This window comes from Sminthopsis crassicaudata, chromosome 3, assembly GCF_048593235.1.
Source record: "Sminthopsis crassicaudata isolate SCR6 chromosome 3, ASM4859323v1, whole genome shotgun sequence".
NCBI lineage: Eukaryota > Metazoa > Chordata > Mammalia > Dasyuromorphia > Dasyuridae > Sminthopsis > Sminthopsis crassicaudata.
The window spans coordinates 611,697,896-611,715,628 of NC_133619.1; the positions used below are offsets into that span (position 1 = coordinate 611,697,896).

The 17,733-nt window shown below is 41.1% G+C and overlaps 1 protein-coding gene across 1 annotated transcript; it reads left to right on the forward strand.

The window, feature by feature from the left end:
- The first annotated feature begins 487 nt into the window (after positions 1-487).
- Positions 488-14,931, forward strand: LOC141559990 (group IIC secretory phospholipase A2-like). Its single transcript, XM_074297635.1, has 5 exons — positions 488-663; positions 6,608-6,752; positions 8,770-8,914; positions 10,598-10,707; positions 13,795-14,931. Exons 3-5 carry the CDS (start codon positions 8,811-8,813, stop codon positions 13,938-13,940), a joined length of 360 nt encoding a protein of 119 aa, XP_074153736.1. The 5' UTR covers positions 488-663; positions 6,608-6,752; positions 8,770-8,810; the 3' UTR covers positions 13,941-14,931.
- The last annotated feature ends 2,802 nt before the right edge of the window (positions 14,932-17,733 follow it).

The window sequence follows — 17,733 nt, forward strand, 5'->3', positions numbered from 1 at the left end:
CCCTGAGACTGTGGAGGGCCGGACTAGAGTAAAAACAAAAGCTCCCGTTTGCCTTAACTCGGAGGGCCCATAAACGTCCTCATCAATCTGGCCCAGGGCCGTAGTCTGAGAACCCCGGATTTCAGGATTCTGTGATCTTTTATTTTTCTTAAAGCCCCACTGTGCTTCCCCACCCGGCCCTAACCTGAGTCATCAGCCCTTTTCTCTCCCTCCCCCTGCCTCCAGCCACTTCCCCACGTTTTATCTATCCCACACCCACACTGTATTTGGTGCCCTTTCTGCACTCCCAGCATCCCTCGGTCTGGAAGCTCCCTGATTCTCACCTGTACCACTGCAAGAGGCTCCTAATTGGTCTCCCTGCTTCCTCCTCTTCCCTGGGGGGAGGGGCTTCATAGGGAGAGATGATAACGGTGGCTCCAGTCAGTGCAGGAGGGTCACTGCTTGAAATCTGATTGACCACAAACTTGAAATCTCAAATATAGAATATTAAAAACGAAGATTTCATCCTCAGCCTCTGGGCATTTGGAGGCTGGCTCTACCCCCAACCCCCACGAAGCACTTTGTGTTACTCCTTGTGCCTTCGTTCAGAGGGAACAAACCCTTGTGAAGAGAAACCAGGACTTCAATAGCAAGAATGTAAATAATTGTTCATCGAAATGCCAAGTAAGGAGACAATTTGACCTTGTTTTTTTTCTTTTTCTTTCTTTTTTTTTTTTTTTTTTGACAATTTGACTTTGACACTATTATTAGAACCCAGGAGGTCAGAGCTGGGGGGGCCCTTAGAACCCAGGATGTTAGAGTTGGGAGGGCCCTTAGAACCCAGGAGGTCAGAGCTGGGAGGGCCCTTAGAACCCAGGAGATCAGAGCTGGGAGGGCCCTTAGAACCCAGGATGTTAGAGTTGGGAGGGCCCTTAGAACCCAGGAGGTCAGAGCTGGGAGGGCCCTTAGAACCCAGGAGATCAGAGCTGGGAGGGCCCTTAGAACCCAGGATGTCAGAGCTGGGAGGGCCCTTAGAACCCAGGAGCTCAGAGCTGGGAGGGCCCTTAGAACCCAGGAGGTTAGAGTTGGGAGGGCCCTTAGAACCCGGGAGGTCAGAGCTGGGAGGGCCCTTAGAACCCGGGAGGTCAGAGCTGGGGGGGCCCTTAGAACCCAGGAGGTTAGAGTTGGGAGGGCCCTTAGAACCCGGGAGGTCAGAGCTGGGAGGGCCCTTAGAACCCAGGAGGTTAGAGTTGGGAGGGCCCTTAGAACCCGGGAGGTCAGAGCTGGGAGGGCCCTTAGAACCCGGGAGGTCAGAGCTGGGGGGGCCCTTAGAACCCAGGAGGTTAGAGTTGGGAGGGCCCTTAGAACCCGGGAGGTCAGAGCTGGGAGGGCCCTTAGAACCCGGGAGGTCAGAGCTGGGGGGGCCCTTAGAACCCAGGAGGTTAGAGTTGGGAGGGCCCTTAGAACCCGGGAGGTCAGAGCTGGGAGGGCCCTTAGAACCCAGGAGGTCAGAACTGGGAGGGAGCTGAGAACCGAGGATGTCAGAGCTGGGAGGGCCTTTAGAACCCAGGAGGTCAGAGCTGGGAGGGCCCTTAGAACCCAGGAGGTCAGAGCTGGGAGGGCCCTTAGAACCCAGGAGGTCAGATCTGGGAGGGCCCTTAGAACCCGGGAAGTTAGAGTTGGGAGGGCCCTTAGAACCCAGGATGTTAGAGTTGGGAGGGCCCTTAGAACCCGGGAGGTCAGAGCTGGGGGGGCCCTTAGAACCCAGGATGTTAGAGTTGGGAGGGCCCTTAGAACCCGGGAGGTCAGAGCTGGGAGGGCCCTTAGAACCCGGGAGGTCAGAGCTGGGAGGGCCCTTAGAACCCAGGAGGTCAGAGCTGGGAGGGCCCTTAGAACCCAGGAGGTCAGAACTGGGAGGGAGCTGAGAACCGAGGATGTCAGAGCTAGGAGGGCCCTTAGAACCCGGGAGGTCAGAGCCGGGAGGGCCCCTAGAACCCGGGAGGTCAGAGCCGGGAGGGCCCTTAGAACACAGGAGGTCACAGCTGGGAGGGCCCTTAGAACCCGGGAGGTCAGAGCCGGGAGGGCCCTTAGAACACGGGAGGTCAGAGCCGGGAGGGCCCTTAGAACACGGGAGGTCAGAGCCGGGAGGGCCCTTAGAACCCAGGAGGTCAGAGCTGGGAGGGCCCTTAGAACCCAGGAGGTCAGAACTGGGAGGGAGCTGAGAACCGAGGATGTCAGAGCTGGGAGGGCCCTTAGAACCCAGGAGGTCAGAGCTGGGAGGGCCCTTAGAACCCAGGAGGTCAGAGCTGGGAGGGCCCTTAGAACCCAGGAGGTCAGAGCTGGGAGGGCCCTTAGAACCCAGGATGTCAGAGCTGGGAGGGCCCTTAGAACCGAGAATGTCAGAGGTAGAAAAAAAAAACATTAGAACATACATCATATCAGAGTTAGAGCAGCTTTGAAGATGAGAGGTAGCATGGTGGGCTGGATCTGGATTCAGGAATACCTGGGTTCAAATCCTACCCAGACACTTAGCATTCAAGTGACCTTGCACAAACCAATTAAGTGCTTTGTGTTTCTGTTTCCTCAGCTGTAAAAAGAGGAGGCTGGACTTGCTGGCCTATAAGGCCTTCCCTATGAACCAATTCTTTCATGTTGCATATGGGGAAAATGGGACACAGGGAGAGTGACTTAGCCAGCGTCACACAGAAAATTCTTTTAAAATATTGGGGTAATGCTCTGGAACTCTTCGTAAGTTACTTCTCAGATATAAGTGGCTTCTCCATCCATGTTCTACTGACATGAGAATGATGAAGTAATTTTTCCAGTTAAATTGACTTTCTCAGCTCTGTGACTAGAGATGCAGATGCCTGCTTTTTAGTATTTAGGAGGATCTTCCTTTTCCAATTTCCTTCTTCAAGATATGCATATACTCAGAGTGCAAAAAAGCAAGGAGAGAGGTTCCTATACAGCCAAGGTGACTTAACAAGTGTGTTTTAAAAGGAGAATCCATTTCCCTCTTTGTCTTGACTTTTCTGTAATGGGTATATTTGAGGATTCTTATCATTATAGTTGACTTCCAGTAAATACTGGCATAATGGAATGAGCATTAATTCTAATGTCAGAGGTTATTGTTGTTCAGTCATTTCAGCAATGACCAACTCTTCATCATCCCATATGGGGTTTTCTTGGCAAAGATACTGTATTGGCCTGCCATTTTCTTCTCCAGCTCATTTTACAAATGACGAATTGGAGGCAAACAGGGTGAAGTGACTTGCCTAAGATCACCCAGAGTAGGTGTTTGAGGCTGGATTTGAATTCAGGAAGATGAGTTTCCCTGACTCAAGGTATCCCCTAGCTGCCATTATCAGAGGATTTAGTTTCTTTTCTTTTCTTTTTTTTTTAAATAGTTTTTATTTACCAGATATATGCATGGGTAATTTTATAGCATTGACAATTGACAAACCTTTTGTTCTAATTTTTCCCCTCCTTCCTCCCCACCCCCCCAGATGGCAGGTTGACCAATACATGTTAAATACGTTATAGAGGATTTAGTTTCAAATCCCACTTTTAATGCTTACTAATATGACCTTGGCTTACTGATATGACCAAGAGCAAATCATCCCTGAGATGTTCCCTCATCAAAAAGTAAGGCTGTTATACTCATTGGTCTCTGAGGTCCCTTAAAGTTTTAGGTTTATGATATGATAATGAAGATGAGGATGAGGATGAGATCAATTAGATGAAATAGAAAAAATAGTGGACATGGAGCTGGCGATACGGTTTTGGATGCCATCTCCACCATATGCTCACCTGTGTGACTTTAGACAACTTAAATTTTTCTTATAGCCTTAAAGCTCTTATGAGCCTTAAAGTTTTCACCAGTGAAGTAAAAGGTTGGACTCTAATTCTGAAATAATATGTGAGCTTAAATCTAAGATTGATGACAGTAACAGTAATGTTGACTGTAGTGACAATCATAGTTGTAGTGGTGGTGGGAAATTCATAATAATGGGTCTGGGGATGATAGTCATGGGGATTACCAGGATATGATTGATGGTGATGGTGATATTAATTGAAATGTTGTTGACAATTATAGTGTTTGTTTTGATGGATATGATAATGGTGACAGGACAGTACTAGTGATGAGGTGGGGATGATGATGACACTGGTGGCCATAGTGCTAATACATGGATGGTGATATTAATGATGATGATAAAGGTGGTCATAGGGATAAAAGTGGGAAAGATGGTAAGGGTGATGTCAATGGACACATGAGAATGGTGATGATAATGGTGTTTATAACAGTCATAATGATGTCAATAAAGTCGATGATGGTTATGATAACGGTGATGAAGGCAAAGAGAATTAAGGATAGTTGACAGTTCTACTGGGAGATCTGGATTGAAACACAAGTGATTTCATTCAGCCTTAGGTTAGACCGCACAGCACCAGTTTCATTTAGTGGGAACATTTGTTTTGGTTTGACAAGTGACTTCCATATCCTAGGAATCAGCACCCAATTTCCTGAACCATCTGTCCTCATTCTTTTTATAGAAATGTCTGGAAAAAGTAATTACCTTTTCACCATTAGATGAATTGATCAGACCACTTGGGATAGTGGTCAAAGACAGGAAAGCTTCATATCTTCAACTTCTTTGGAGGAATGATCTGGTTTACAGGAGGTAGTTTTCTAGGTATCTGCAAATCATGTCTTTAAACTATCCAATTTTTTAAATCTTCTATTACTTCCATGGAAACTTTTTTCTTAAAAGTTTAATTATGCAAAGCATAAAACAGATTATAATAATATAAGTAATATTGCCACGAGTTTCTCTAGTAGCTTAAAGTTTACAAAGAACTTTATTCACAACAACCCTATGAATGTACTTGGAAACTAAAACTCAAATGATCATAGGTTCAAATCCTAGATCTGTCATTTACTTGATGTGTGACTTGGAGCAAGTCAGTTCCCTTCCAAAGGCCTTAATTCCCAAATCAGCAAAATGAGGACTCAGGATTTGGAAAAAAAAAAAAAAAAAAGAAGAATTTTTAAAAATTAAATCTAGCTAGTCTGTGTGTGTGTGTGTGTGTGTTTGTGTATGCACATTTGTGTGAGTGTGCATGTTCTGACTTGCTAAATAGGTGCCTTGTTGATTATTAAGTGCCACGTGAGGGTGAGTTCCCTTCTATCATCATCTACTGGGGGCCGCCACACCAGGGAAACAGGCTTATGAGAACACTGTGTAAAATAAAGAGCAAATGGATTCTGAGTAACAGCCTCCCTTCTGAAGAAAATCTGCCTTCAAAGCCATTTCTCAGTCTCAGCCTCAAACATTTTCTTCTAAGAAGTATCTCATGTCCTCTGATTCTGAAGAAATTCAATGCACCTGATCCAATCCAACAAACATTTATTAAGGGCTAAGTCCTTCAGTTCTCTCTTCCATAAAATGAGAGGGTTAAAATGAGAGGATCTTTAAAAGACCTTCCAGCTCTAAAGCCTATGACTGCATTATGTGGGAAATGCTGTGCCAGAATGATAAGCCCAATGCGTTGCTCTGCTGGGTCCTCTGATTGACCTGCCTAAGCCCCCAAAATTGCCTTTATCGGGTTTAACAGACTCTATTACTCTAACTACCTGAAAGTCAGATTTTGCTCAGGGAAAGTTGTGGATAGCCAGGTTCTCTGTTCTCCTCTGGCACTTTCCAAATCTTCTCTCCATACTGCTGTCCCTGAACCAGAGACAATGACAATTCCCAGCTAACCACGTTGCAGCTGACCCTTGTCCAAAGTGCTGAATATAGCACATGGTCTGTCTCCACTGGGGAGATGAACTAACTTAGAAATGAAACAGAATTGGATTGTTTGCTGTCTAGGGGAGGGGGAGGAGGGGAAGGAAGGGAGAAAAAATTTAAACATAAGATTTTGCAGGAGTTAATGTTGAAAACTATTTTTGCATGTATTTTGAAAATTAAAAGCTATTATTAAAAAAAGAAATAAAATAGTTTAACACCTTGTTAGAACTTGCAGTTGTCTAAAATATGAGCCATTAAATCTTGAAAATTAAAATCCCAGGCTCAGAGAGCATATTATAGATATATAGAGAAATCAGTTGTAGGCAAATCATTTCCCTTTTTATGGGACTCAATTTTCTCACTTGTAAAAATGAAAGGGTGACTAGGTGACATTTAAGGAACTATCAAATTCTAACATTCTGTTTTAACATCTGATGTTCTAAAGTTCCTTCCAAATCTACCAATTGATGTTTTAAAATTCCTCCCAGTTTTGACATTCTGTGTTCCAAGTACCTTCCCAGCTCTAACATTCTGTATTCCTAGGGCTTTCCCAGCTCTGACATTCTGTATTCTAAGGAACTTCTCAGTTCTAAATTCTCTGTTCTAAGTCTCATCTTAGTTCTGACATTCTCTGTTAAAAGAACCTCTCAGCTGTGACATTCTGTTTTAAGGACCCTCCCAACTCTGATATTCTACGTTCTAAGGCCCCCTCACCTTTGACACTGTATTCTGAGGTCCTTTCCTAATTTGACATTATGTAGTTCTATGAATAGATTTGAAAAGACTTCTCCGTTCTACTAATCCTCCCCACATATTTCTGCTTGTTCTGTTGACAGGACCTTTCTTCACTGTGACATGAATTAACAGCTCCATTTCCCAGCTTGCTCATACTTCACCACCCAGACTGTTCTATTTGACTAGATCTACCACTCTTGAAGAAGAAGTGTGGAATTCTTCCCTTGACCCCATCTTGGCTTCTGGGTAATGAAGGTTGTTTTGATCTTTGCGGTCCTCCTCTGTAAGTCTCTAAATATTCTGAAATAACTTCACTGCCTTGTCCTGTCTGTGTTTGCATCTGTATTTATAGGACTGGGCTCTGCCGGGAGGTAGGAAGAGAGGGAGTGGGAGGGATGAGAGGAAAAACCCAGTCAACAATGGAGAGTGGGGGAGAAATGGACAGAATATTCTTCTGCCTGAGTCCTCTAAGGACTGCATTTCATAACCTGGTTGGTTCCTTGGACTGTTAGCGTTACACATGATGAAGGCAAGAGTTCCATAAAAATATTTTGCTGCAAGCAATTTTTTAGTCCTAAAAATGGAGGCAGCAGGAGATAATGGGCTAGATTTAGGGGTTAGATTCCATGGCCCCTGCCCAACTCTGAAACTATGATGATGTGACCAAAATTCTTTATGTGTACAACACAAATATATCTCAAGCTTGGTTTATTTTTCTCTCACTCCAAAATTTCAACTCTTCTTTTATCATGATGTAATAAAAAGAGAACTAGATTTGGGTTGAGAAGAGCAGGAGTCTGAATCCTCAATGGACCTGTGTGACTTGGAGTAAATCTTCCCTGGTCATTGTTGGCTTTTTTGTTAAAGGAAGAATTTGGACCAGATCTCTAAAATCTCTCCCAGCTTTAAGGTTCATGACCCTGACCTAAAGGATGAACCCATACCTACCTCTTCTCCTCATCTTCAGCTAGTACTGACAAATTCCTCTAATACCTTTCTTATCCCTAAGTGCTCCATAGTCAGTTCACTTGCCATCAGTCCAAGGGGTAGAACTAGATCCCTATGATTGTACTGAGCTTGTTTCTCCACTTTTGAAATGGACTAAGGCTGGCAGACTTGCCGTGCTGGAGACCTGCAAAGCTCCTGGGGCATTGCTATTAATGCTAGTCATTTTTATCAGTAGCAATAACTAAGAAGGAGGTGGCTTTTCTCTTCCAGATTTCATTTTCCCTTGGAAAATATTCCTCTTTATTTAGACTCTTGCAGATTCCTGGTCACGTGTGATTAAAAGAGAAACATCTGGTTTGCTCATTAAAGAAAGAGCACATCATTCTTCCCTCAGATAACTTTTGTACAGCAACACTTGAGATTTACAGGGAACTTTTGCCTCCATAAATTCATTGGAACCTAATGGAACAGGGCAGGAATTATTGGCTATATTTTTCACAGCAGGAAACTGAGACCCAGGTAGAAGAAGGAGCTCACCCAAGGTCCCATGGCTAGTGAACATCTCTTTCCAATATGTGCTAGAACTCTCTTCTAAAGTTGAGTTGTGATGGACAATTCTCAAGAAAATGATTCTCAAAGATTTTCACTCTGTGTCTGTGTCTATCTCTTTGTCTCTCTGAATGTGTCTCCCTCTGTCTCTTTCTTTGTTGCTGTGTCTCTGCTCTGTCTCCCTCTCTATCTCTTTGTCTCTCTTACTCTCTCTCTGTCTCTGTGTGTATGTGTTTTTTAAAGTTATATATTTATATATATATATATATATATGTTCATATATGTATATTTTTGTTCATGTGCCTTCTCACTGACTTTGCTGCTCATATTTAGGAATCTGGAGACTTTGATCTCAAGACCATTTCTTGGTTCTAGCCCCTAATTAGCTGGGTGATCTTGGTCAAGTTCTTTTCCATCACCATCTAACATTCTCTTTTATCTCTAACATTGTGTGTTCTAAGGTTCTGCTCTAGCCCTGACTTTTTAATGATCTAAAGTCTTTTTCATATATGATATTCTCTTTTGAAAGGTCCCTTCTAGTTCTCACCTCTGTTCTAAAGTTCCTTCCAATTGTTCTAAGCAAGGCTCCTTCCAGATCTAAGCCTCTGAGTTCTAAACTCCTTTTCTGGGTCTAAGATTCTGTGATTGTGCATATCTTGACAAGTTCCTTGCCTTGTGATTTCTCAGTTATATATTGCTATGGAAACTTTGTCCCTGCTTGCCTTCTCCCAATGAGATCCCAGGTTCCCCATTTTCTCTCTGACAGTGCCCACACTGACCCACAGTAACTTCTGGCAGTTTGGAAGGATGATCAAGCTCATGACTGGGAAGAGTGCCTTATTCTCATACTATGGCTATGGCTGTTACTGTGGCCTGGGGGGCAGAGGAAATGCAGTAGATGACACTGACAGGTAACTATAGACCAACCATAATCTATAGCCTTCTCTGAGGATTTTGCTTAAGCACAAAGAGAAAAAGGAAATCAGATAGTTTTGAAATGTCTTTTCTAAATAGATCAATGAATTGAGCATGAAGTTAAAAAAAAAACTAGAAATGTTGTGATCTATATGTACCAAAAATATTAACAGAAGCTCTCTTCTCAGGGCAAAAAAAAATTGGAAATTGAGGGGATGCTCATCAATTGGGGAATGGATCAATAAACTATGGTTTGTGATAGAATATTATTCTATGGGAAATGATGAGCAGAATGCTCTCAGAAGAAAAAAAAAAACACATCCTGGGAAAGTCCTCCATAAACTCAAGCAAAGTGAAATATACTGTATACAAAGTTAATAGCAACATTCCGGGATGAATTTGCTATTCTCAGTATAGTATAATCATCCATGACTATTTGAAAGACATATGATGAAAAATCCTATTCATCCAAAGAACAGGAATTTATTGTGTCTGAATACAAATTGAGACATTCTCTCTTATATCTCTCTTTTTTAAAACTTAATTTTTCTTGAGGGTTTTTAGTTTCATAGGGTGGAAGATCTATGTTTTCTTTAATAACTTGAATTTTATGGAAATGTTTCGCATAACTTCTTAATTGTGGGTGCGGATAAGGGAGAAAACCTAGAACTCAAAAATTTTAAAAATAAATGTAAAAAATTTTGTTTTGAATGTATTTGGAGAAAAAATATTATATTAATTAATCTTAAAAAGGGAAAAGAACCTCCAAAAGTAGAAATTGTAAAAAACAAAGATTAACAAAACTGAAATTTTAAAATTCTAACATTTATTGATAAATACAACTGAGTTTTATTTTTAAAAGATTAAAAAGTGTTTTTTCAGAATGTTGAATTTTGAGTTGGCTTGTCCCCAATATATTTCTTGCAAGGGATGGTCATTTTGAAAGAGTGGGATGTTTTTGAATCCATCTACAAAGAACTGAGAGCATGTCCTGAATAACTGCATAGCAACAACTCACATTCTCTTAATATAATTAACCAATCTTTATTGAGCACCTTCTTCTGGGCTTCACTTGCTAAGCTTACAGAGTTCTACATCTTCTACATTCATGCCCTTTTAACTATGATGTTCCAAGATCATAAAAGGCTAAGCTCTATTAGTTTCCATTCTGCCAATGGCCATGGCAAGACTAGCAAGATGAATTGGAGGATCAGTGGGCAATATTTATCTTCATATCTTGAGTCTTAGCACAAAATCCAGATTTTTACCTCTCCTACCATCAAATTCCAAAATTTGTTGTCCTGACCCTGGTTCCCTCAAGTCAGAGTATCAGGAGAGATGCAATAGATTGGTCCCTTGCAAAAATAGTGTAATGATAAATAACCACTGTTTCCATGATACTCTGGTTGCAAAGTGCTTTACTAATCTCATTTCATCTTCATGATAGTCCTGGGAGCTAAATAGAACAGGTTTGATTATCCTCAATGAGGATGTAAAATAGGAAATACAAAGCCTAGAGAGATTTTCTGAATCAAAATCTAAATTCAAAGCCCTCTCAGTGGCTAGCCTTTCCCCAAAGGCTTTGTTATTTGCATCTTTAGTTTTTCAGCTGTCTTTCTGTGGATTTTTAAGCTAACAGCATGCTCTTTCCTTTGCCTATCCCATCTCCAATCTCCTAGGTGCTGTCAGGACCATGATTGCTGCTATGCTGAGCTGAAGACCTGCTGTGGCTGTCAGCCAATGTTTAGCAGCTATCAATTCCACGTTGTCAATGGAAGTGTGATCTGCTGTGAGTAGACACAACACGGGTTAGGGAGGAGTCACTAAGCTCTCTCCTATAAGGTTTCTCTTCCATTTCTTCCTGCTTCTTTTCTTTCCTTGGTCACCTAGGAATTCTCTAAGAAAACAGATTTAGGATCTGGAAAACAAAAATCTTAGACTTGCTGAAAGGGCTCTTTCAACACAGGGTGTCAGATCTAGAAGGGAACTTAGAACAGAGAATGTCAGATGTAGGAGAACTTTAAAACAGGGAGTGTTAGAACTAGGAGAGCCCTTAGAAAATAGAATGCTTGAGGTAGGAGAGACCTTAGTACATAGGATAACAGAATTGGAAAAGAATATGGAATATTCAAACACACACACACACACACACACACACACACATACACACACACACATGACAAATCAAAAGGAATATTGCAAAATTATAAAGAACAAGAAAGAACATGAGAAGTCACTCCCAACTCACTCCTTTGTAGAGATGGGAGGTCTACAAGTGTTATACACTGTATATATTTTCAGACTTTTCAATGCATTAAGTTATGCTGATTTTTTTCCCCTTTAATCTTTTTGTCATAAAAAAGTTGGGAGTAGGAGATATGGGACACTATGTGGAGCTCTGGTGATATAAAAAGAAAAACAAAATACATCTACATCAATCAAAGTGAAAAGAATACAGATGGTCAGAGTGAAAAGGGAGTTTCAAGCATCCAATGTCAGAACTGGGAAGGACCTTAGGACAAAAGAATGTCAATGAAAGAAAGGATCTCAGGATGTAGAATTGGAAGGGACCAGAAGAGACCTTAAAAATCATCTAAACTACCCTCTTCATTTTCTGCAAAAGAAACTAAGGGTCAGAAAGACCTACATACAATGAACCAGTGGTGGTCAGAACTGGAACCCAGGACTCCTACTCCAGAATCATTTGTCCTATACCCTCCTGGCTTTTCAAATTCACTCTTTGCAGAGATGATTGCCTGACTTCACAGGCTTTCCAAAGCACTGATCTGCTTATAACTCTCTAGTCTTATCAGGAGGTGAATCAAAAGAGCAGCTCTGCTGGGTCCCTGAAATCCTGTGCCCAGGGCCCAGCTGCCAGTGTCCTGTTGGTCCGGTTTTATACTGCCCCTGGTTGCTTAGCAACCAGCAGAGTCCTGGGATACAGTGGAAGAGAATGAGAAAAACAACTCTGAGTCTGTCCACATTTCTAAATGTCATTGGATAATCCAGATTTTTAAAAAAGAATATAACTTGACTCCCAAAGCCAGTCTCTGTGATGAGGGCTGCTGAAATGGAGTGGCAAACTATTGTCTCTCAGTATGGAGGCGGTTTATATAACTACTGATGGCTCATAGATCAGTATAGTGCCAGAGGGAACCTTAGTATGTGGAATGTTAGAAAATAGAATGTTAACAAGAAGGGATCATAGAAACAACACACTCATATAAGAGGTGAAGAAACAGAGATCTAGAAGCAAATATGACAGAGAGGTCAAGGAAAATGAGAAGCGAGGAAAGGTCATCAGAGAGAGGTGATGGGATGGAAGATACCTGTGTAGCAGAGGCAGCCTCCAACTCTCAGGTTCCTGGAAAATAGATCCAATATTGTCTTCAACTCACTTAGTTGTCAGTGAAAAGAAGTGAAGCTAGGCAAGAATGTCACACTGAATTTTTTTAAAGAACTTTTCCCCTAAAATTTGATAAATTTCATGAAATAAACAATTAAGTACCTGCTGTTTGCAGAACACGCACAGGTACTGGAGGTGGTACAAGTTCAGACAAAACATGGGCCCCAATTGCCTATTGTTGACATAGTTGCATTGCATATTGTTTACATAGTTCCTTAAGATTTATAAAGCTTTTGCCACCCCAGTTTTAAGTGGCAGGTAGTGCAATGTATGCATTTTATGAGGAAATTGGGCCTTAGTGATTTGCCCAAGTCCACATGGCTAGTAGAAATAGAACTGTTTTTTGAGCCCAATTGATATTATTCCTACTTTTTATAAAAAGCATTGCTGGGTATTGGAAGAACCACACTTGTATAATTTTCCAGATCCTCTAAGGACCTGGCCCTATCCTTAGCCAAGATTTTAATGATAATAACTTACCTGCTGAATGCTCCGTTAGTTGGACATGCTCAGTATATGGGAGAGTGAAGCCAAAAGATTCCTTAGAACAATAGCTGACTTCTCTGGAGCACTTTATGGTTTAGAAAGGATTGTAAGACAATTACCCTAACTGTCCTTTACAACCTATTATTATATAGTAGTGCTTTTATGGACACTCCCCCTCCAAAAATCCTTGCCCCATACTCCTCTCTGATAAAACGTCACACTAGGGGTAGAAGGTGTCCAAAACACAAGTTCCAAGGTGGGGGAAGTAAGGAGAGGAATAAGCATTTTTATATAGTATACACTGTCCTGTTCTACAAATATAGAAGACCTACTCGAGAGAAAAGATAGTCCTGAACATGTACACTTATATTGTATTTAACATATACTTTAATATATTTAACATGTATTGGTCTACCTGCCATCTGGGGGAGGGGGCGGGAGGAAGGAGGGGAAAAATTGGAACAAAAGGTTTTGCAGTTGTCAGTGCTGAAAAATTACCCATGCATATATCTTGTAAATAAAAAGCTACAATAAAAAAAAACTTATCAGTAACAAAAAAAAAAGAAAAAAGAAAAGAAAATCCTGAGCTTCAGAGGCAACTGTTGTCTTTGAATCACAGAATCTCCAAGATGGGAAGGATTTTCAAGGACCCTCTATATTGAACCCATATATAGGTGCTATAAGGATCCATACATGATTAAAAATCCCTTCTTTAATGTTCTTGACAAGATCAAGATAGAAATTCCAGGAAGAAAAACTACAGTCTCTGTTTTCTCCACCTTCATCTTTTTTGGGTGTTAACACCTGCAGTATTTCCCTTTGCCATCTGTAAAATGGGCAGAAATTTTCAGCATCTACTTCACAGATTGCTGTGGGAGGGATAGGGAAATGGAAGTGGGAGTCATCCTTGTGTAGCACCTGCTTGGGATCCGGACATCACATCACCTCAACCTCACCTTTGTGGTATTTTCTTTCTTCCAATAGATAGTGGCGGGAGCCTCTGTGGATCACTGGCCTGTGAGTGTGACAAGAGATCTGTTCACTGCTTCAAAGAGAGTCTTCTCACCTATAAGAAGAATTATCAGTTCTATAGTCAGTCTCGATGTGGAGTGAACAAGGTTATGTGCTAAGGAAGAGTTCAGGACCTAGTGATTCTCCACAGCCACAGAGGAGAGATTTCCTCTTCTCTTAAAACTTTGTACAAGACTCACCTTCAGAAAAACTTCCAGGATTAAGCTTAGATTCATGGGTCCACACAGACTGGTAGAACTTTGAACTTGGACCTAGAATGTTAGAGCTAGAAGAACCTTAGAAACTACAATGTCAGACCTAAAAGGGACCTTACTGATTTCTTCATTTTACGTTAGGATTTATGTTTGAGGCATTCTTGGATCAGCATCCCATTGTAACTGTAGGTGTTTGCTTTTGCTAGACAGAAGATACATTAGTATCAAGCAAAAAACACTGCAACAAAGAGTATTGCAAATAAAGTGAAAAGAAAGCATCCTTAAAAACTACACAAATAAAATCCCCTCACCTACAAATTACCTACAGTACTAATGGGGTGAGCACACATACAGAGAACACATGAACCCAAGGAATATACATGGAAGATATACTTCTAAGGTCACATGGCTAGGATGGTTTATATCTGCAACATTGCAGAATTGCTAATGTCCACTAGTGATATGATCAAGTTGGGTGTCAAATCCCATTGCTCAATCACCATCTTGCTGCAGGACATTGTATCGGTGGCTATTTTCTGTTGGATTATCTCAGCTGGGAATCTCTATTGGTTTCTTGGTTGCTGAGCTACTACCCTCTGGTACAATCTGCTGGGCCTTAGATATTTAATCTCTTTGGGAACATCTGTTGACATTTACTGAGGTGTTATGACTGGAAAACCTCTCACTGTCAGGGAAAGCTACAGCTCTCTAATGTATAATTTGAAAGTTATGAAGCGTTAGATCCATGTAGACAGCCAGCAAAAGTCATCAGTACGCCCCAAATTAAATGTATTCTTTTGATTTTTTTTTCTCCTAGTATGAACTCAGGGTACTTGATCCCAGGAACCATCTGATATAAAGTTAGAAATTTTCTTTTAATGTCTATTAAATCCTTCATTATAGTCTATATCTCCCTAACCTATTTTTTGGAAATTCTGCTCTGCTTCTTTCCTTTCCAAAAAATCACAGGAGTTGTACAAAAAGCATGAATAACACGGGTCTCTTACTTCCTTAATCTCTGATTCATGTGCAAATGAAATTACAGATGAGAACAACTTTTAGTTGAAGGGAGCAGGGCCATGGTATCCACCATGTTTCATTCTGCTGCTTCTGTTATGAAAGTCTCCTGTTTACAAAAGTGTTGTTCTATTTTTTCAATTCTCATACAAATGAGGAAGCTGAGGACCAAAGCCATGAAAGTTACTTGGTAAACCATGATTAAAGCTAAGATTTATATCCAGATCTCCTTACTCCAAGCCCTCCCACTATATCCCAGGGCTCCATCATCCATGGAACATCCCAGGAAGATGTTCTAAAAATGTCTCATCATTTTAGAGTCTTCATGATTCAATGAAGTAATCATGGATGATGAAGAATCTTTCATTCTCCTCTATCAGGCTTTTCTATCTACCCTTTCAGTTTTACACCCACCATTGGGATGAAGGGATCCCCTCTACCCTAAAACTTAAACCTTTTTGAGGTTAAAACAGATTACTCAGCTTTCACTCAGAGGTTGCAGAAAGGGAAAGCAGTCCAGCAATCATTTGATATTATAATACTCAAAGCCAAAAGAGACTTTTAAAGATCATCAATTCTAAACTTATGTTACAGATAAGACTGTAACTTAGAAGTTAGATTTCAGTAAGATGGAAGCTCAGAAAATAGAAATGACTTGTCCATATAAATGATAAGATCAGGGAGTCTAATTCCAAATCTAGTGTTCTTTCCAGTGCACAATGTAACTGCCTTTCCTAAAAACAGGACTGGTGGAAGACACCAGGACCATCCCCACAATGGCAGGCAATGCCCTAGAAGGGTTGGGAGAAGGACAAAAATGCAGGATGTAGAGGTGTTGCTATGACTCTCCAACCTGTAAGGAGCAGACACAGAGAATTTCCTTTCATTTCCTTGAGTTTTGTCCTCCATGGAAACAGCAAGTGAGAGAAAAACAAACAGAAAAACAACTAAGCTTCTCTCTTACCTCCCAGGTGACAGAAAAACACCACAAAAATGTCAATAACTAAAAGAAGAAAAGGTGTCAGGAGGAAGAGTTTTCCTGGAAGGGAAGTAACTGCTATTGACTGCTGGTGGAAAAAAGCCAAGTTTAGCTGGAGGCAGAGGGGAACTTATAATGAGAGGCAAGAACACCAGGAGGGAGGGAGAGAGGGAGCCAAGAAAAGATACACCAAGGAGAAATGTGGCCATGGAAAGAAAAATTCATACCATGTTGAGAGAGAAAACATCTAAGAAAATATCCAGTTTCCTGGTTCCTCTTTTCAATCTCTAAAGTCCCAAATTGTAAACTAGTGCTTCCTGATCTTCCTTGACACCACTCGGAAATTTTACCTCTGCCCTCAAGGGAAATAATAAAGATTTTAGATAAGCATAGGATAGAGATCAACTACTATTTCCTTTCTATGATTCCTGATCAATAAGCAAACTCCTTAACCCAGAAGCCAAAGACACATTTGGATCATACCATTGCAGCCTGGGACCCAGGGAACCTCATTCCCTCACCTCTTAGAGAGGGGTCTTGTAATGCCAGAGAAACTGAGCAAGATAGAGATTAGAGAACATTCAATAGTTTATTAAAGGGAGAGAAATACTGGGACCAAATGGATCCATGGTTTGGTCCCAGGGCTGAAGGAGACTATAGTCTCCAAGAATCCAGCCCTGAATATCAGATACAAGATTCTTTTATAGGGTTACAAGAACAATGACATAATGGGGGAGCTATCTAGATGGGGATGATTTAATGGGGGGGAGGCACCTGGGATGAGGATGATATAATGGAGGCAGGCATATGGAGGGAGGTATTGGAGAGGCTCCTGATATTCTAATGATGTCTAAAATGGATAAAGACCTTTATCCTATCAAACATTAAGAGGGAATGGTTATAATCTGAAGCAGAGTAACTGAATAGGACAGTTAGGGAAACTGGGTCAGGACATTAAAAGAGAACTGTGGCACAACAGTCTGGTGCTGGACACCAGTGGACCCAGAATGATCGTGGTGGTAACCAGGCCCCAAAAAGTAAAGATCAAGTTTTTCTATAACTCTTTGGCTCTTTGTGCCCCACCTTAAAATAAACCTCTGGGAAAAATCTCTGAAATGAAGCTTATGTATGGCTTGTGTCTAGGATTTCCCCAAGGTTCTTTCTAGAAAACGGTGAATGAAATATAGATAGACTATCTATGTATATTCATAGAAATAGACAAAGACAGAGAGACAAAGACACAGAGGGTATAGGGATATAGGGATGTCCTATACCTATATTGCATAGGAAAGCTATACATATAGGTCATGATTATATGGGCTAACTACATAAGTATGTCCTATATCTATCTAGCATTGAATAGCTATATGTTTTTTCTGTCATGCAATGAGCATTTAAAATGTTAAAGATTCATAAGAGCACACTAACAAACTCTTAAAACATAAAACAATAAACCATCACACCTATTATATATTTCCTAAAAGGTAAAGGCACTTTGGGGGACTATTGAATAGAGCCTTCACTTTCATTTCTAGCCTTTACTCTCTAAATAACTGAAAAGGTGCTACTTCCCACCCAGTCATGGCTCCTTTCAAGTTCAAAATTATCTTCTTGGTGTTTTTCTCCTCTCCAAAAAGTGGTATGATTGCAAGAATCTGCTCTCACCTGACAGCTAGAACCAGCTCAGGAACTCATAAATTC